This window comes from Strix uralensis, chromosome 22 (genome assembly GCF_047716275.1).
Source record: "Strix uralensis isolate ZFMK-TIS-50842 chromosome 22, bStrUra1, whole genome shotgun sequence".
Lineage (NCBI taxonomy): Eukaryota > Metazoa > Chordata > Aves > Strigiformes > Strigidae > Strix > Strix uralensis.
In genome coordinates this window covers 11,326,672-11,343,957 of record NC_133993.1, presented here as the reverse complement: position 1 = coordinate 11,343,957, position 17,286 = coordinate 11,326,672, and the positions used below count along the sequence as shown (strand labels likewise).

Here is a 17,286-nt window from a genome sequence, read left to right as displayed (position 1 = left end):
GGGACCGGGGGCTGGGGATGTTTTCCCAGGGAAAAAGCAAAGCAAAACAAATTGCACAATTTTTTAAAAAAGGAGCCTCCTCTTGCCGAGGCGGGGAAAAGGCGGGGGGGGGGGGGCGTTGCTTTTGGGTTTTAACTGGGATTTAATCCTCCGCTGGGCGGGGGGGGGGGGGGGGGGCGGGACCGCCTCGGGTGTTTTGTAAACGAAGAAAACGAAAATAAAAATAAAGGCGGCGCTGGTGGCGGGGGCGGCCCCGGTCGCGGTCGTTCTCCGTCATTTCCGCCGGAGGCGGAATAGCCGGGAGGGGCCAGCGCCGGTGCCCGGGGTGGGACCGGGGGGCGACGGGGGTCCCGGTGCCCGGGTCCCTGCTCCCTGCTCGGGGGCGGCGGTCGCGCCCCGGGATGCTGCCGGCGGTGGCCGTGGCGGTGGCCGTGGCCGTGGCCGTGGCGGTGACCGTCGCCGTGGCCGCCGTCCCCGCGCTGCGGCACCGCCTGGCCCGTTCCGCGCTGCTCCGCGCCGCGGGCCGGTACCGGCGGCGGCTGGAGGGCACCGAGGTGCGGCCGAGCCAGGAGCGGCGGCTGCGGCGGCTGCTGCCCCCCGGCACGGCCCGCGGTGAGCGGCGGCGCGGGGGCGGGGACTGGAGGGGGGTCCCGGGGGTGCCCCCCCCTCACCCCCCCGCCTCTCTCGGCAGGCTCCGAGGCTTTCCGGGAGCGTCACCCGCTGGGGCAGAGCTGCCCTGACGCGGCGCCGGGGGGGCAGGTCCCCCCGCTGCGCCCCTGGGCTCTGCTCCGCAGCTGCTGGGGCACCGACCCCCCTCTGCAGGTACGGGGGCCACGGGGCAGGGAGGGGGGCTCGGGCCCCCCAAGACGGGGAGGGCTGTGCTGTGCCTGCGTCTGACCCCCGCCCCCCCGACGGCTCTCGACCCCCACCTGACTCCCCAACCTCCCCTGGCCCCGCCTGATCCCCCTCTGTCCCCCCCAGACCCCCCCGACCCTGCCTGATCCCCCTGCGACCCCCCCTGACCCTCCCTGACCCTGCCTGATCCCCCTCCGGCCACCCCAGACCCCCCCCGACCCCGCCTGACCCCCTCTCTCCCCTCACAGGGGTCCCTGCTCTACCTGGATGCCCTCAGCGACGCCTTCCCGCAGGCGCTGGCCCCCGGGGGCACGGCCCTGCTGTCCTGGGCGCCCGGCCCCCGCCGCGCCCCCGCGGGCTGGCCCCTGCCCGCCCTGTACTGCACCCCGGCCCAGGCAGGGGCCCTGCCCTCCCGCGCCGCCGCGCTGCGGGTGCAGCTGCTCTTCGCCCTGCGGACGCGCACCCTGCACGTGCTGGAGGCCGGGCTGGCCACCGAGCTGCACGACGCGCTGGCCACCCTGCGCGCCGGCTGGCCCGAGCTGGCCCAGGACCTGGCGCTGGGCAAGCTGAGCCCCCAGCCCGGGCTGCCCGAGGACGTGCGGGGCCGGCTGCAGGCGCTGCTGGTCCCCGACAGCGCCCGGGCGGCCGAGCTCCGGGCCGAGTGCGCCCACGGCTTCGAGGGCATCGTGCGGCGCCTGTGGCCGCGGCTGCAGGTGGTGGTGGTGGGGACGGCGCACGGCGCGGAGCAGCTCTACTGCGACGGCCTCCGCCAGGCTGACTGCCGCGGGCTGCCCTTCTACTGCCCCTTCTACCGGGCGGCGGGAGGTGAGTGTCCCCTGCATGGGGCTGGCCCCACGGCCTGTCGCAGCTGCGCCAGCGGGGAACCGCTGCTGTACGGCCGCACAAACCCCCCCTGCCCCTGCAGAGTCTCTGCCGCATCCCTCCCAGGAGAGCTGCCTGCTCTCCGAAACCAGCCCCGTCCTGGCACAAGTTCCCCCTCGGAGGGGGGTGAGGCCACATGGGCAGGGATGGGGGGTCCGGGGGCTCACGCTGACACGCGCTGCCCTCTGCCCAGCCCTGCTCGGTGTGAACCTGTGGCCGGAGGAGCCGGTGCCCCGATTCCTGCTGTGCCCTGACTGGGCTTTCTGCGAGTTCCTGCCGTGCCCGGCTGAGGAGGAGCCGCGGACGGTGCTGCTGGACGAGCTCTGGGAGGGACGCGAGTACGGGCTGGTCCTGACAGCCCGGCCTGGAGAGTACAGGTGCCTCCTCCCTGCTGCGGTGGTCCGGGGGTCTGCCAGCCCCACGCACCCGGCACTGCCGCCCTCATGCTCCCCCTGCCCACGCAGGTGCCACACCGGGGAGGTGCTGAGGGTGACCGGCTTCCACAAACAGTGTCCCGTGGTGGAGCCCGTGCGCAGGTGAGGACACCCCAGCCCCTGCCCCTGACCTCGGGGGGGCTGTGTGGGGGGCCCTGTGCCGGGCAGGATCCACGTGGGACGGTGCCGGCGGCACCCCCGGCACGGGGCACCCACCCCTGCCCCCCGCGCCCCAGGGAGAGCCAGGCGCTGAGCGTGCGGGGCGAGAGCATCCCCGAGGAGCGGTTCTGCCGAAGCCTGTGCCGCGCCGTGGGCATGTGGCCGGGCGCTCGCCTCGTCGACTACGTCTGCGTGGAGAGCAACCTCCTGGGTGAGTCCCCCCCAGAGCTGCCCAGGTCCCCCCAAGAGCGCGGCCGGCGCTGCCCAGGGCCCTGCTGGCCCCCTTGTGCCCCACTTGGCCCTGGGTTGCCAGTGCCCAGGGGGCCTGGGGGCCACGAGTGGCTTTAACGTCCTCGCCCTGCTGCTGCAGGTGCCTCTTCAGGGGGCGGTGCCCCCCACTACGAGGTGTTTGTGGAGCTGCGGGGCCTGCGGGACCTGTCGGAGGGGCAGCGCTACAAGGTGAGGGGACTCCGGGTGCTGCTTCGCTGCGGGGGGCGGCTGGGGGGGCACGGGCACGGCAGGGGGTGAGGGCTGGGGTGGCCGGTGTGGGACCAGCGCGGGCAGCCCGTCCTCTCCCTGCAGCTGGACCAGTGTCTCCAGGAGGATTTCCCTGTCTATAAGTCCTTCCGCTTCAAGGGCAGCATCGGGCCCCTGCGCCTGCACCTGGTGGGGGCCGGAGCCTTCGCCCGGCTGCGGGAAGCGCTGGGCCCCCCCCGCCCCATGCCCAGGGTGCTGGGGGACGAGCGGCTGCTGCGGCTCATCCAGGGCACTGTCATCTCCTAGGGCAGCCCGCGGGGGCCCCCAGCCCCCCTGCCCCAGGGTTTGCCTGGTGTGTGGCCTCCGGGGTGGGGGGGAACGGGGCCGAGTGCCTGGCAGGGGTGTCCAGCCCTGGGGGGCTCAGCTGGGTGGAGCAGGTGGAGCCAGCGAGCTCCACCATGTCCCCGCTCTGTGGTGGCAGCGGGTGCTGCCCGCGGGGATGGTGCAGGACGTGCCCACACCCCAGCCCTGGCCCTTCGCTGGGCTGTTCTGGGCACAGGGTGGGACTGTGGGTGCTCGGGAGTGTCACGGGGCAGCCGGGTCCCTGTCGCCAGCGGCTGCGGCTCGTCCCGCTCCTCTCAGCGCTGTGGCAGCGCCCGCGGGCAGCTGCAGCGGAGCGGGTGCCCCTGCCTGGCCCGAGGGACACCTCGGCCGTCACAGCCCGCAGCCGGCGTGAGGGGGACGACAGAAACTTCCCCGGGAGCAGGAGGAGCTGCGGAGCCCCGGGCCGGTGCAGGAGCGTGGGTCATCCCCACGCTGAGGTCCGGGGCCCTGTGGCACCTTGTCCCCTGGCAGGGCCACTGCGGGCAGGTGGCCGGTGGTGGCAGGTGCCGGCTGCCCCGGAGCAGCCCCTCTGCCTGGCTCCAGCACACGTCCGCTGGGTCACGAAGGGATCAGCTCCAGCACGGGCTGCTTTTAGTGTTTAAAAAACGAGAAGCAAAGTAAAGGAGGATTATCTCTCAAAAAAAAAAAAATAGAGCACTGCTCTGGGATTGATTTTTTTATACTATTATTTTTAATCCTCATTAAAGAGCTTGCTTGCTGACAGCCCGACTCTGCTCTGGTGGTGAAGTTGCTGTTGTTTCCTCGGGGGTCCTGGGGAAGGGGCAGCCATGAATATTTAACCAGTTCAGCGGCTCTGGGAGCATCTGGCTGTTTGTTTGTGCCTTTGAGGCACAAATGTACCAGGCGGGAGGGACCCGTCCTTTCCCCTCCTGCTTGTTAAGGTTTATTTTAAGGGCTGGTGAGCCGCGGGGCTGGGGGATCCTGCTGTGCGGGCAGCTGCTGCCGGGGGGGGGGGGGCAGGGGGACACACACACAACGCCAGGCAGAAGACAATGTCTTGAACAAGGTCCACACAAAGCGCACCCCCCCCCCCCTCCCCAGGCTCAGCCAAAACCTCCCCCAGGGATGGAGACCCCCAATCCCTGCTGGAAAAAAAAGCCTGGAGCAGAATTCCAGCTGCAAGTAGGGGAGAAGCGGTGCCTGCGCCTGGGGGGGACCCGCGGTCCGGGGGGTGCCAGGAGCCTGCACTGCTGCCAGCCTGGCAGCGACACTGGTGCTGGGCCAGGGGGCCCCGGCGGTGCTGGGACCAGCAGGGAGCAGGCGGGGGTTTGGTGGGGAGCGGGACGGGTGGTGGCTGGATAAAGGTGGGGTGATGAGGCTCGGGTGGGGCCGTGGAGGTGTCCCGGGCAGCCCTGTGCTGGCAGAGACCGTGCAGCCGGATCCATCCCGGAGCCTGGGGGGGGGCTGCCGGTCCCGGTGCCAGGCACGGCCCGCAGGCCCCTCACCCGGGACAAGCACAGCACCCCCCGGGGCCCCCCAAGGACCCGGCAAGAGCCTGGAGCCCCCCGCCCCGGAGCGCAGGCCCAGGGCTTCACCCCGCGGCTGCTGCCCGGCTCCGGCAGCCCCCCAGCCCTGCCCGGGCCCTGACCTCAACGGGGGCTGCGGGCTTGGGGGGGCTCCCGCAGGGCAGGGCCAGGCTGCGGGGTGCAGGTTTGCTTTGGTGCCAGGGCGCAGGGCGCAAGGTCGATTTGGGTGTAAGTTTGGGTCCAGGTGCCAAGCTGCAGGATGCGAGGTTGACTTGGGTTCAGGTTTGTTTTGGGTGCAGGCTCGGTTTGGGTGCCAGGGTGCGGGGTGCAGGCTCGTTTCGGGTACCAGGCGGCAGGGCGGGGGCTTGGCCGGGCTCCCACCGGGATGGGGCGGCCGCCGGGCCCGGGCGCTGCGGCGCTGGGCGGAGGCCGGGGCGGCGGGGGGGGGCGCACCCGGCGGCGGGAGGTGCCGGTGCCCGGTGCCCGTCCCCGCTCCCCGCAGCTGCAGCCCGGGGCGGGGGGGGGGGGCCGCGCTGTCCCCGTCCCCGCCCCCGGCCCGGCCCGTCCCCTCCTCCCGGCCGCGCCGCCTCCCGCCCGCTCCGCCACTGAGCCCGCAGCGGCGGCGGCGGCGGGCGCAGGCTCCGGGGGCGCCCGGGGCCCCGCGGCGGCCGCTGCCCTGAGGCCGCGGGGGATGGCGGAGGGGCCCCGGGGCGCCCCGCCGCCGGGCTCGCCCCGCCCCGCCGCGCCGCTGCCCAACGGGCCCCGCGGCGGCGGCGGCGGCGGCGGCGGGAGCCCCGGTTCGGGCTCGGGCAGCAGCAGCCGTGAGGACTCGGCGGAGCGGAGCCCCGCGCCCGCCGCGCCCCGGGCCAGCATCATGAAGGTGAGAGCCCCGCTCCGGCCCCGCACCGGCCCCGGCCCCGGCCCCTCCCCGCCGCCCCCCGGGACCGGCGCCGCCCGGCACCTGCGCAGGGCTGGGGCGGGGGGGGGCCGAGCCGTGTCCCCCGGCCCCGGAGCTGCGCGTCTCCCGGCCCCGCCGCGCCCGCCGCCCCCCCTCGGCCTCCCCCCGGCCCCGCCGCCCCCCCCGGGCTCCCCCTGTGCCCGGCCCGTCCCCCCGGGGCGGCTTCGTGGGGCCGCGGGGCAGCTGCAGCCCCGGTCGGTGCCCGGGGGGTGCCCCCTGCCCACCGCACCGAGGGGGACGGGGGCTGGCGCGGTGGCCCCTCGCCCTGCCCGGCACCGTGGGGGTCCCCAAGGGCAAAGCCGGGCTCGGGCTTCGTGCGCTGCCGGGCCAGGCCTGTCCGCTCCGCGTGGCCGCGGGTGGCCCCGTCCAGCCGCCGCTGTTCCCGTGGGTGCCCTGCACGGCCGCGCTGCTCCTGCCACACGGCAGCATCGCCCTGTCCTGCCCAGGGCACCCATGGGTGCTGGCGAGGAGACGCCTGCTCCGGGCTCCCGAGCACCTTCTGCTTGCCCGGGTTCCCTCCTGCAAAGGTGCTGAGCCTCAGGCCTGGCCTGGCCAGCTCCCGACCTGCCCTCGACCCCTCCCGGAGCCGTGTCCTGGCCGGGGGGGGGGGCACCGGCGGGGCCGTGGGCCAGGGAGGGTCTCTGGGGGTCTCCCACGGGGGTGGGCAGCGGGTCACATACATGCTTTTCTAAATGAGCCCCCCTAATTGCGCTTCTGCCGGCGGTGCTGGCTGACACAATAGGTCACGTCCGCCTGGGACCCGCCTCCCCACTCCTGGCAGCCTATTTTAAGCCGGGATTGCTCCGGTGCTATTAATACCCTCTGTGGGGGCTGTTCCCGTGGCACCGGCCCAGCCCCGGCCTTCTGCCCCGGGACCCGGCTCTCGGGGCAGAGGCGTCGGCCCCTCCCCGGGACGGCCGGGGGGGACCCTGTGCCCCCACCCGGGCGCCCTCTGGGAACCGTTGCAGGAGCGGCCGGGCTGTGCCCCAGCGGTGACGGCGAGGAGCCCTCCCGAGGCCCCGGTGCGGCCAGAGCCCGGTGCCGGTGCCCCCTCTGTGCCCGGTTTCCCTGGGGACCTCGCCGGGGGGGCCGGACAGCACCATCTCCCCGCCACGCTGGGCCCGGGTACCGGCCGCGGGCGCCCTGGGCTGGGGGTGAAGCTCTCGCTTGCCCCGGGCTGGGCGCATCCCTGTCACCGCCGTGCGTCACCGGGGGATTTGGCCTCACGTGCAGATCGGGTGGCCCAGGGCCAGCGCTGGTGGGGGAGGGCGCTGGAGGTCAGACCTGGCCTGTGCTGGTCCCTCGTGCCCCTCCGAGCCCATCCGGGGCCTGATCCTGCCCTGGTGCTGGAGGGCTGCAGGTCCCAAACCCCGCAGCCGTGAGTCGCCAGGCTGAGCACGTCAGTGCCCCGGGACCCCAACCACGCGGAGCCCCTCCGTGGCCCGAGGCTGGCAGGCAAGGGACGGGCAGACACGCTGCCCGTGGGGCCACGGGGGGCACCGGCTGCCCCCGCCGCACCCCTCCTGCCCTCGCCTGTTCCGAGGCAGCCGTCCTGTCGCTTCCCCCACGCAGCGCTCCTGTCCCTGAGCGGGGACAGGGGACAGAGCGTGTCCTCCGCCACCCCCACCGCTGGCTGAGACCCCTCCGTGCTCAGGGGGCGGCTCGGACCAGCTCTGCGCAGCGACTGGGGAGAGGGTCCGTGGGGCCGCCCGGCAGCTCTGGGCCCCAACCGGCCCCAGTGGGAGCTGGGGAGCAGCTGCCCCACCCCGGATCCCCGGGGGATGCTGAGGCTGCTCCTGCGCACGGCGGTGGGTGGGAGCCGGGGGCTGCACCCGCTGCTCGGCCGCGGTGCCGGTACGGGGGCAGGGGGGCAGGGAGAGGGCCCCGTGCCGTGAGCCTGGCTGTGGCATGGAGCGAGGGCATGGCCGAGCCGTGGGCAGGGGCTGGGCAGGGGCTGGGCAGGGGCTGGCTGCTGACGAAGTGGAGGCACATGTGGGAAGAGCTGCCGGCTCTGTTATTTTTTGGGATTTCCAGAAAAGGCTGGAGGAACTAATCTGAAAGTGAGAACCGCCGGGCAGGGGGAGCCCGGAGCTGGCCGTGCCCTGGCTAGAGAACCTGCTCCCCGCTTTCCTCCCAGGCTGGGAGCGGAGGGCGCTGGAGGTCGGGTGGGCTGGGAGGATGCTGGAGAGGGACTGGGAGGGTACTGGGTCTGTGCCCCCCGCTGCAGCTGACCCTTCCCCAGCGCCCCGCTGCCCTGACCCTGTGCCCCCTCCCCGTCCCGTGCCAGCCCCAGGAGCCGAGCGGTGCCTCTGCGCCGGGCTCTGGCTCCACGGCCCCTCGCTGGGTAGCGGCAGCTGGTGCCGCGGGGAGTGGATGTGTCACTCGCCAGCTTCTTGGCAGGGAACAAATGACGGTAGAGAAGCCCTGGCTGTGCCTGGCCTCCCACTGCCTCCGCTCCGGTGCTGCCGGCTGGTGCTGCTGCCTGCACCCCTGCTCGCGCTGCCCGGCCCGCCATGGGGGCAGGGGGGAGAACCAGGACCTGGGGACACCGGCTGTGGACGAGCCAGAACAGCCCTGTCCCCGCCGCACGCCCTGCGGCCAGGAGAGGGGTCTGGCTGCTGTCGGGCCAAGGCGCCTCAGCCCCGGAGGCTTCAGTTCCTCTGTCTCCTGCCGTCAGGAGCTGCTGAGCAGCGGGGACCCCCCCGGCCGGGCTCGGGGGACAGCGAGGAGGGAGCATCAGCCGATGGGCCCTTCCCCATCCCCGCACTTGGGACTGGGTTGCTTGGCCGGGGAAGGACGGCCGTTAAGTGGCGGCTGAGATTAGGGCTGCTGTGCTGGCCAGGGCGCTAATTGTGGGGTGTAATTGGCTGGAGAGGTGCTTAGCATGTGGCGCAGAGCCAGGCAGGGCACGGGCAGCTGGGTTCGGACGTGCCCTCCGTGCCCAGCCGGATGCCCGCGCTCGCCATCGGCGTTGCGGTGGGCGCGTCCTCCCGCCGCTGTGCGGGTGCGGCGTGTGGCAGCGCTGGCAGAGCCCTGCCTGCTCGCTGCCTGCTTGGCGGCACAAGGACACCCTGCTCCTGCCGGAGCCCTGCCCTGCACCGGGGATGCTCCGCGCTGCTGTGGCCACGGGCGCCGCGGCCTCCACCGCCACCCTGGTTATCGAGCTCCGCGGCCTGGGGGGGTGGGTCTGGCTGCCTGCGGTGGGCGCAGCTGGAGGCAGGTCCCCGGGCGCTGGGTGCACGCAGGCCCCCCGCCCGTGTTTCCTTTCCGGATGGATTTCCTGTTTTCGGCTGTGGGGCCCGGTGCGGAGACGCCCGGGGTGGGGTGTGCTGGGGCGGGGAGCGGGTCCGCAGAGGCGCGGGGGTCCTGCCCCGGGGCAAGAGGGGGCTGCTCTGGGTGCTGGCTGTCCGCCCGCGGGGGGGCGAGGGCTGCCGGTCAGTGGGGGCACTCGGGTCGCTGCTTGCAGGAGGTGTCCCAGCGGCTCTGCCAGCAGTGAGTCTTCGAGTCCTTCTCCTGGGGTGGCTGGTGGTGTGACCTGCTGCCGAGCCCCCGCCGACGGGGCTGGCTGGGCTCCAGCACGGTGGCACCTGGTAGCCAGGTCCCTGGCTCAGCCCTGGGGGTGATGTAGGGGGATGGTGGGGCGCTGGCAGGGGCTGGGCAGCACCACCCAGATGCCCACGGAGGCTCAGAGGGGAGGGGGCAGCTGCTGCTGGCCGGGGGGCCCTGGAGCCACCTGAGCGGGGACATCCCCACCCCGGGAGCAACCTGGCAGCGAGAGGATGCAAACGGCTCCTGCACCGGAGCTGGGGGAAATAGCCCCTGCGTGAGGATGAGTGGGGTCAGTCTTCACCCACAGCAGCGAGGATGAAGAGGGACGGTGCTGCTGCCTGCCAGCTGCCAGGAGGGCCTCTGCTGCCAGGACACCAGGGTCTGGCTGGTTCCGACGTGGGGCTGAGGGCTGGAGCCAGTGTCCCCTCCCCCGGGACTCTGTGCCTGGCCACTCGCATGACCCGTCCCGATTGCCCTTGGCCTGGGGCCGCCTGGCCCCTCTGGGGGGCAGATCCGGACCCTTCGGGGTCAGGCACAGGGACGTGCTGTCCCGCTCCACTGCAGCCCTGCGCGGGAGGTGTGGAAGCTCCCGGGGGGCCGGAGGGGGACACCCCCTCAGCCCCAACCTGGGCAGCTGGGCAGGACCTGCCTCCGCTGGAGACGGCACCAGATTAGAGGTGACTCGCCGTAATCTTGAAGAAGTGGATTAAATCTCCTCCTGCTGAACTGCTTAATGAAATCCATCCCATAATATGCTCCAGGCCCTGCTGTGTCTCCTCATCCCCTGCCCCCTCCAGCCCCTTGGCAGCAGGGTTCCCCTTCCCCACCGAGGGGCAGGGCTGGCGCAGGGGTACGGGCAGAGCGGGGGGTGCAGGCAGCGAACAGCCCGTGGCCCGTGTCAGCCCCTACAGGCAGCGGCAGCCATGGGCGCTGCGGGACGGGGCCGGGGGCACCCCACGTGTCCCCAACACGTGGCACTTTCAGGTGGCCGTCCTGCACTGCTCCCCGGCAGAGCAGGGGGTCTGGCTGGGGCTCCCCATTGCCTTGGGGTGCCCCGGGCATCCTCACACCCCACTGCCATGAGCCTGGGGTCAGTGCCCAGGGCGTGAGGGGCCGTGGTGTGTGTGTGTCCCCCCTGCAGGGATGGGGCTGCCGTGGCCATGGGCTGGTCCTGTCGGGCGCATTTTCCTCCAGTGTCCCCGGGTGGGGAGGTGGGGGCTGTGCCGTGCGTGGCTGTGCCACTGAGGGTGAGCGAGCGGTGGGGAAGGATCCGGCTTGGGGCTGGGAGCAGGAAGGAAGGAAGGAAAGCGGAGTTAAAATAAACCAGGCAGCGAGGCGTGGGGGAGGCCAGGGCTGGAGCCAGCGCCCAGCCTCTGGGGAAAGGGTCAGGCTGGGGTGGAACGCGCTTCACGTGGCGCTGGGGCTCCCTGGGGCTCCCTGGGGCTCCGGGGCTGGGGTGGGGAGAGCTCGTGGCGGGAGGGTGCCGGGAGCTGCCTGCCCCGTCCCTGATGGCTCTGCCCCTTGTCCCGCCCTGGCAGGATGGCTCCCGGCAGCGGCCGCCGCACAAGAAGAAGACGGTGTCCTTCAGCACCATGCCCAACGACCGCAAGATCAACAGCACGGCCGCCTGCATCTCCTTCATGCTGGAGGGCTGCGAGCTGAAGAAGGTGCGCTCCAACTCCCGCATGTACAGCCGCTTCTTCGTGCTGGACGCCGACATGCGCTCCGTGCGCTGGGAGCCCTCCAAGAAGGACTCGGAGAAGGCCAAGATCGAGATCAAGTCAGTCAAAGAGGTGCGCGTGGGCAAGAAGACGCCCGTCCTGCGCAGCAATGGCCTCTCCGACCAGTTCCCGGACGAGTGCGCCTTCTCCATCATCTACGGAGACAACTACGAGTCCCTGGACCTGGTGGCCAGCTCGGCCGATGTGGTGAGCGCCTGGGTGATGGGGCTCCGCTACCTGGTGTCCTACGGGAAACACACCCCTGAGGCGCCCGGGACCGGCCACCCCAGCCTCCGGACCTCCTGGATCTCCTCCGTCTTTGACCTCGCCGACCTGGAGAAGTCTGGCCGCATCCCCGTGTCCCGGGCCGTGCAGCTGATCAAAGCGCTCAACCCAGGCATGAAGACGTCCACCATCGAGCTGAAGTTCAAGGAGCTGCAGAAGGCCAGCGAGCGTCCCGGTGCAGAGGTGGCCTGCGAGCTCTTCGTGGAGGCGTACTGCGAGCTCTGCACCCGCCCCGAGATCTTCTTCCTGCTGGTGCAGTTCTCCAGCAACAAGGAGTACCTGGGCCTGAAGGACCTGCTGATGTTCCTGGAGGTGGAGCAGGGCATGGAGGGGGTGACAGAGGAGAAGTGCTTGGAGATCGTCAGCAAGTATGAGCCCTCCAAGGAGGGCCGGGAGAAGGGCTACCTGGCCATCGACGGCTTCACGCGCTACCTGCTCTCCTCCGACTGCTCCATCTTCGACCCGCAGCACCGCAGGGTGTGCCAGGACATGGCGCAGCCCCTCTCCCACTACTACATCAGCTCTGCCCACAGCGCCTGCCTGCTGGAGGACAACTTCTGGGGCCGCTCCGACATCAGCGGCTACATCAGCGCCCTGGGCCTGGGCTGCCGCAGCATCGAGCTGGTGCTGTGGGATGGCCCTGAGGGCGAGCCCGTGGTCTACACCAGCCCCTCGGCCGCCTCCTGTGTGCCCTTCCGCGCCGTGGTGGGGCTGATCGACCAGCACGCCTTCGCCGCCTCCGCCTACCCCCTCATCCTCTGCCTGGTGGTGCGCTGCTCCGCCACCCAACAGCGCCTCGCTGCCCAGTGCCTGCGCAAGACGCTGGGGGAGAAGCTGTACCTGGAGCCCCCCAACCCCACCGCGTCCTACCTGCCCTCCCCGGAGCAGCTCAAGGGCCGCATCCTCATCAAGGGCAAGAAGCTGCCGCCCGGCTGCGAGGACAGCGAGGGGGAGGTGTCGGACGAGGAGGAAGGCTGGGAGCTGGCGCGGCGCCTGGGACAGGAGGACCGGGAGGCGCCGGAGGGAGGTGGCCCGCGGCGGGTGCGCCTCAGCCGGGAGCTCTCGGAGCTGGTCAGCCTCTGCCAGGCCGTCCCCTTCCAGGACTTTGAGAGCTCGCGGCGCGGGCAGCGCTACTGGGAGATGTGCTCCTTCAGCGAGGTGGAGGCAGGACGCTTCGCCAACGAGTGCCCGGCCGAGCTGGTGAGCTACAACAAGCGGTTCCTCTCCCGCGTCTACCCCAGCCCCATGCGCATCGACGCCAGCAACATGAACCCCCAGGACTTCTGGAAGTGCGGCTGCCAGATGGTGGCCATGAACTACCAGACGCCCGGGCTCATGATGGACCTGAACACGGGCTGGTTCCAGCAGAACGGGGCCTGCGGCTACGTCCTCCGCCCCGCCATCATGCGGGAGGAGGTTTCCTACTTCAGTGCCAACGCCAAGGACTCCTTGCCCGGGGTGCCCGCCCAGCTCCTGCACCTCAAGGTCATCAGTGGGCAGAACCTGCCCAAGCCCAAGGGCTCAGGGGCCAAGGGGGAGGTGGTGGAGCCCTACGTCTGCGCCGAGATCCACGGCATCCCAGCCGACTGCGCCGAGCACCGCACCAAGACGGCCCTGCAGAGCGGGGACAACCCCGTCTTCGACGAGAGCCTGGAGTTCCAGATCAACCTGCCGGAGCTGGCCGTCCTGCGCTTCGTCGTGCTGGATGACGACTACATCGGGGACGAGTTCATCGCCCAGTACACCATCCCCTTCGAGTGCCTGCAGCCCGGCTACCGCCACGTCCCCCTCCAGTCCCTGGCTGGGGAGCCCCTGCCCCACGCCACCCTCTTCGTGCACGTGGCCATCACCGACCGCCGTGGCGGGGGCAAGGGGCACCGCCGGGGGCTGGCAGGGCGCCGGGGCCGCCGGGTGCGGGAGTACACCTCCACCAAGGCCACCGGCATCAAGGCCATCGACGAGGTCTTCCGGACGGCCACCCAGCCACTGCGGGAGGCCACCGACCTGCGGGAGAATGTGCAGGTATGGACCCCGCGGAGGCATCGGGGGGCCCTGGCTTGTACGGGGCGGGGATGGGGCTGGGCCACGAGTGGTGGGGAGCACAGACGTGCCCCCTCTTCCTGGGGGATGCGGGTGTGGAGCCTCGTCTGGAGCAGAGAGCTGGGGCAAAGGGGGATGTTCCCAGCAGGGGGGCTCTTGGGGGCCCTCCCTGGCGGAGCCCCTGACACCGGTCTGTGCCCGCAGAACGCGCTGGTCTCCTTCAAGGAGCTGTGTGGGCTGACGCCCGCCGCCAACATGAAGCAGTGCATCCTGACGGTGGCCGCGTGGCTGCTGCACAGCGACAGCACGCCCAGCGTCACCCTCAACCTGGCGGAGCGGTACCCCCCCATGGAGGCCCAGGGCCCCATCCCCGACCTGCTGCGCAAGGTCCTCACCGCCTACGAGACGGTAAGTGCCATCCTGCCGGGGTTTGGCTCCTTGCGGGGCCGGCGGCACTGGGACCACCCCCCTGCCCAGAATGGGGGACCCTAAACTCACTGCACCCGCCCCAGCGCAGGGGGAGGCTGGTGGGGGGGCTGCCCAGGGACGAGGCTTGTCGAGGTGCACGCTCCCCCCGCTTGGTAGGAGCCCCAGGACCCCACAGTGCCTGTCCGCCTGCCCGCACTGCCTGCGCCGGGGCATCCTGCGCTCCTGCCTGGCGGGAGAAATCCCATTAATAGCCGCAGTCGGAGCCGCTTCCTTCCTTTGTGTTGGAGGGGGACCTGGCTGCCGGCCAGGTGCTGGCCACACCACACCTGGCCACCGTGCCGGGGCGAGGGGCAGCCACTGCCTGAGCCCCTTCTCTGCTCTGCCAGGGGGTGCGTGGGGGCCTGGGGGTGCCCAGCTCCTCACGCTGCCCCCCCTACCCAGATGATCCAGACCAGCCGGACGCTGATCGAGTCCGCTGACGCAGTGTACGGCAAACTCATCCAGGCGCAGCAGGCAGGTGGGTCCCGGGGGGGGCAGGCCCAGCCCCGGTGATGCTCCGGGCTGTGGAGCTGGGCACGGTCCTGGGGGGCCGGTGTGGGGGGGCCGTGCCTCCACGCTGGGCAGGGGGTGCGTGTCCCCACAGGGCTGGGGTCAGGGGGCCTGGCTCTGGGCCCGGGCACAGGCACGGCTGAGCGTGCCGGCAGTTTTGGCCACACGCTCGCATGCCGGCGGTGCGCGGCGGAGGACGAGGGGCGCGTGTCTGCACCCCGGGCCAGAGGAGTTCAGCGGCAGAGCAACCGGGGCCGGCCGGCCGTGGGGAGGTGGTTGCCAGCGGGGGGGGGGCCCTGAGCCCGGCTCTGCGGTTTTCCCGTGTGCCAGCAGCACGGGGTGGGCGCGGGGGCTGCCGGGGTGCTGGGGCGCAGGGCCCGGGGTGCTGGGCGGGTGGGCTGCAGGGGCTGCGCGGGAGGGAGGGGAGAGAGGGAGGGGAGTGGAGGAGGCTGACAAGGAAGCAGAGAAGAGTCATTAGCTGCCAAACGCCAGAATATAATTAGCACCAGAAATAACAGACTGGGGCTGACGGTAGAAGTGGCAACTGAATGTTACGACTTCCAAGACACATGGCTGAACCCCCACAGGCAGGTGCTGCCGGCTGCCTGCCCCGGTCCTCCCCCTCTGTCCTGCCCCCACCCCGGCCCTGCTCCAGGCGCCGATGGCTGCACAGGGTGCACGGGGGCTGCTGGCCCGGGGGCTCACGTGGGCTCCCCACAGGGCTGGGAGGGCTGCCAGGAGCTGGAGGGGCCAGGGAGGAAGGAGGGGGCCCCGCTCTGCCACCCCCAGCCGGTACCAGCCTTGCTGCCAGCAGCCCTGTTTGTTCCCTGCCTGCGCGACAGCCCGGAAACCTCCCCGAGCTCTTGGCTTTGGGCTCCGCCGCCGCTGCCAGCGCCGAGGGGAGCGACAGCGGGGTGGGGGGCACGGGCTGGGGTGTGGGGCACGGGGGGGGCTCTGCGCCCTCCTGGGCCACCTCAGCTGCGGGAGCCCTGCTGCTGTGCTGGGGGCATGTCGGGGGGCAGAGGGGCTCTGGGGTGTGCGGCCGCTGCTGCTGCCTCTGCCCGGCTCCTCAGGGCCCTGGTGGCAGTGGTTTGGGGGCTGCGACCCCCCACCCCCGTGCCCGGGGTGCTGCCCGTCCCTGCTTTCGCCCTGGCTGCGCTGCCGATGAGCCCCTGGGCTGCCAGCTCGGCCTGTGCCTGGCTGCATGTGCGGGGGGGGGTGCGGGGGGGTGCGGGGGGTGCGGGGCTGGGGGTGTGCTGATTGATGGTGCGTGGGCTCGCGGGCTCGCGTGGGAACCCTTGCGTGGGCCTGGAGCCGGTGCTGCGTCAGGAGGGGTAAATATAGCACCCGCTCACGAGGACGTCAGGCAGTGCAGGGCGGGGGGGGGCCCGGCGGCCCCGCTCTGAGCCCCCCCCCGGGTGGGCTGCGGTGTGCCAGAGCCCAGCCTCTGCCCAGGGGAGCCGCTGCCCTGCCAGACCCCCGGCTGGGGCCAAGCGCGGTGCTGGCGTGGTGGGGGCTCCGTCGGCCCATTGCTCCCAGCACAGAGGGGGCTGCTGGGGCAGCGGGGAGCCCACCCGGCCTGCACCCCCTGTGCGGGGCGATGGGCGTCCCTCGGCTCGCGGCCCATCCGCAGCAGCGGTGGCCGTCCCGGCGGCCGCTGAGCGAGGCTCCATCTGCCAGGGATGGATTTCCACAAGGAGCTGCACCGCATCGAGGCCAAGGAGGGGCTGCGGGGCCGCAAGCTGCAGAAAGCGCTGGAGAGCTTCGCCTGGAACATCACCGTGCTGAAGGTGAGGGGCGAGGCTGCGGGTCCCCCCGCACCCCACCCTGCCGCCCCGCGCCCGGGGGATGCTCCGTGAGCGCCGGGGACGGGCAGGGGGTCCAGGCGGTGCCCGCGCCCAGCGAGCCCCCGCGGCACAGCCCCGTGGCCGCTGATGCCCCGTCCCCGCGCAGGGCCAGGCTGACCTGCTCAAGCACGCCAAGGCGGAGGCGCTGGACAACCTCTGGCAGATCCACAACGCGGGACAGTCCTGCGGCATCGGCAGGAACGGCTCAGCCTCGCCAGAGCCCTCCCGGCTGCGCGCCCCACTGGAGCCCATCCCCGAGACGGAGGGAGGTGGCGACACGGCGTCCTGCTGACCCCGGCCTGGGGCTCGGGGGCCCGGACTGAGCACCGCCCCCCCCGGCCGCAGGGACCAGGACCAGGGAGCCCCAGCCTGCCCGCGGACGGGCAGCTGCCTGCCCGCAGGCTCAGCGTGCGGGGAGGGGGATCGTGCGGGGCTGGGGGCCTGGGCTCTGCCGTGCCCAGAGGCTGCGCCGGGGCCCAGCGTGGAGGTTGGGGAGGGGTGTCCCTGCTGCCGCTTGCCCCCACCCCCGAGCTCCCAGGGCCTCATCCATCCCCACAGTCTGCTTCCGGAGCCCGCGCCCTGCCGTGGGGCCGGCGGGGATGCTGACACCCCGGTGCCTGTGTGCATGTGCCCCAGCCCGCTGTGCCAGACTCCTCTTGTAAAAGCAGCCCCGGGTCTGGGCTCCTGCCAGGGTCCAGGGCCACGGGTTTTGCCTTTGCCAGCCCCGGGGAAAACCTGCCTGGCACAAGAGTCCTGGCCCGGCCCAGCCCCTCTCCGCGGGACAGCAGGTCCCTTCCCCTTCCTGGCGTCCCTGGGGCCCCCGCTGTGCAGAGGGGCCGGCAGGTTTTGGGGTGCAGCGGGGGCGGCAGCCGGCACAGACCAGCCTGGGCAGCAGATGTGGCTTCTGGCATCAGGGAACCGTCGGGGCGAGGGGGTCCTGGCGCAAGCAGTGGGCGAGGGGCGGTCTGGGGTCGGACCGTGGCTGCGGAGCGTTATAAAGAGTGTGAGACCCACCCAGGTGCCCTGCTGCTCCCTCGCGCGCCTGGCGTGGGGTCACCGAAGGGGACGGAGGGTGGCACTGGGGACGGGGACCCTGGCAGCACCGTCCCTCTCCTGGCACCAGCCGAGTGCAGGGCGACGGCTCCCCACGTCAAGGAGCTGTGCGGGTACCCGGCAGCCCTTTGTTCAGGGAGGTAATTAGCCTAATGGGGCCACGAGGAGCAGACCCGC

The 17,286-nt window shown here is 72.2% G+C and overlaps 2 protein-coding genes across 2 annotated transcripts; both read left to right on the top strand.

Annotated features, from left to right (window-relative positions):
* The first annotated feature begins 298 nt into the window (after positions 1 to 298).
* GHDC (GH3 domain containing) lies at positions 299 to 3,920 on the top strand. Its single transcript, XM_074892068.1, has 8 exons — positions 299 to 612; positions 692 to 822; positions 1,104 to 1,680; positions 1,931 to 2,114; positions 2,202 to 2,273; positions 2,408 to 2,541; positions 2,701 to 2,789; positions 2,913 to 3,920. Exons 1-8 carry the CDS (start codon positions 402 to 404, stop codon positions 3,111 to 3,113), a joined length of 1,599 nt encoding a protein of 532 aa, XP_074748169.1. The 5' UTR covers positions 299 to 401; the 3' UTR covers positions 3,114 to 3,920.
* Positions 3,921 to 5,369: 1,449 nt separating this feature from the next.
* Positions 5,370 to 17,069, top strand: LOC141953448 (inactive phospholipase C-like protein 2). The gene is made up of 6 exons (XM_074891997.1): positions 5,370 to 5,558; positions 10,724 to 13,213; positions 13,436 to 13,639; positions 14,102 to 14,177; positions 15,890 to 15,999; positions 16,163 to 17,069. The coding sequence occupies exons 1-6, from the start codon at positions 5,370 to 5,372 to the stop codon at positions 16,346 to 16,348; spliced, it is 3,255 nt and encodes a 1,084-aa protein (XP_074748098.1). The 3' UTR covers positions 16,349 to 17,069.
* Positions 17,070 to 17,286: the final 217 nt, after the last annotated feature.

Coding starts and splice junctions, on each gene's coding strand:
- GHDC (XM_074892068.1), top strand. CDS start 402: ATGCTGCCGGCGGTGGCCGTGGCGGTGGCCGTGGCCGTGGCCGTGGCG. Junction 823..1,103: donor GCACCGACCCCCCTCTGCAG/GTACGGGGGCCA, acceptor CTCCCCTCACAG/GGGTCCCTGCTCTACCTGGA. Junction 2,274..2,407: donor GTGGTGGAGCCCGTGCGCAG/GTGAGGACACCC, acceptor CCCGCGCCCCAG/GGAGAGCCAGGCGCTGAGCG.
- LOC141953448 (XM_074891997.1), top strand. CDS start 5,370: ATGGCGGAGGGGCCCCGGGGCGCCCCGCCGCCGGGCTCGCCCCGCCCC. Junction 13,214..13,435: donor ACCTGCGGGAGAATGTGCAG/GTATGGACCCCG, acceptor CTGTGCCCGCAG/AACGCGCTGGTCTCCTTCAA. Junction 13,640..14,101: donor TCCTCACCGCCTACGAGACG/GTAAGTGCCATC, acceptor CCCCCTACCCAG/ATGATCCAGACCAGCCGGAC.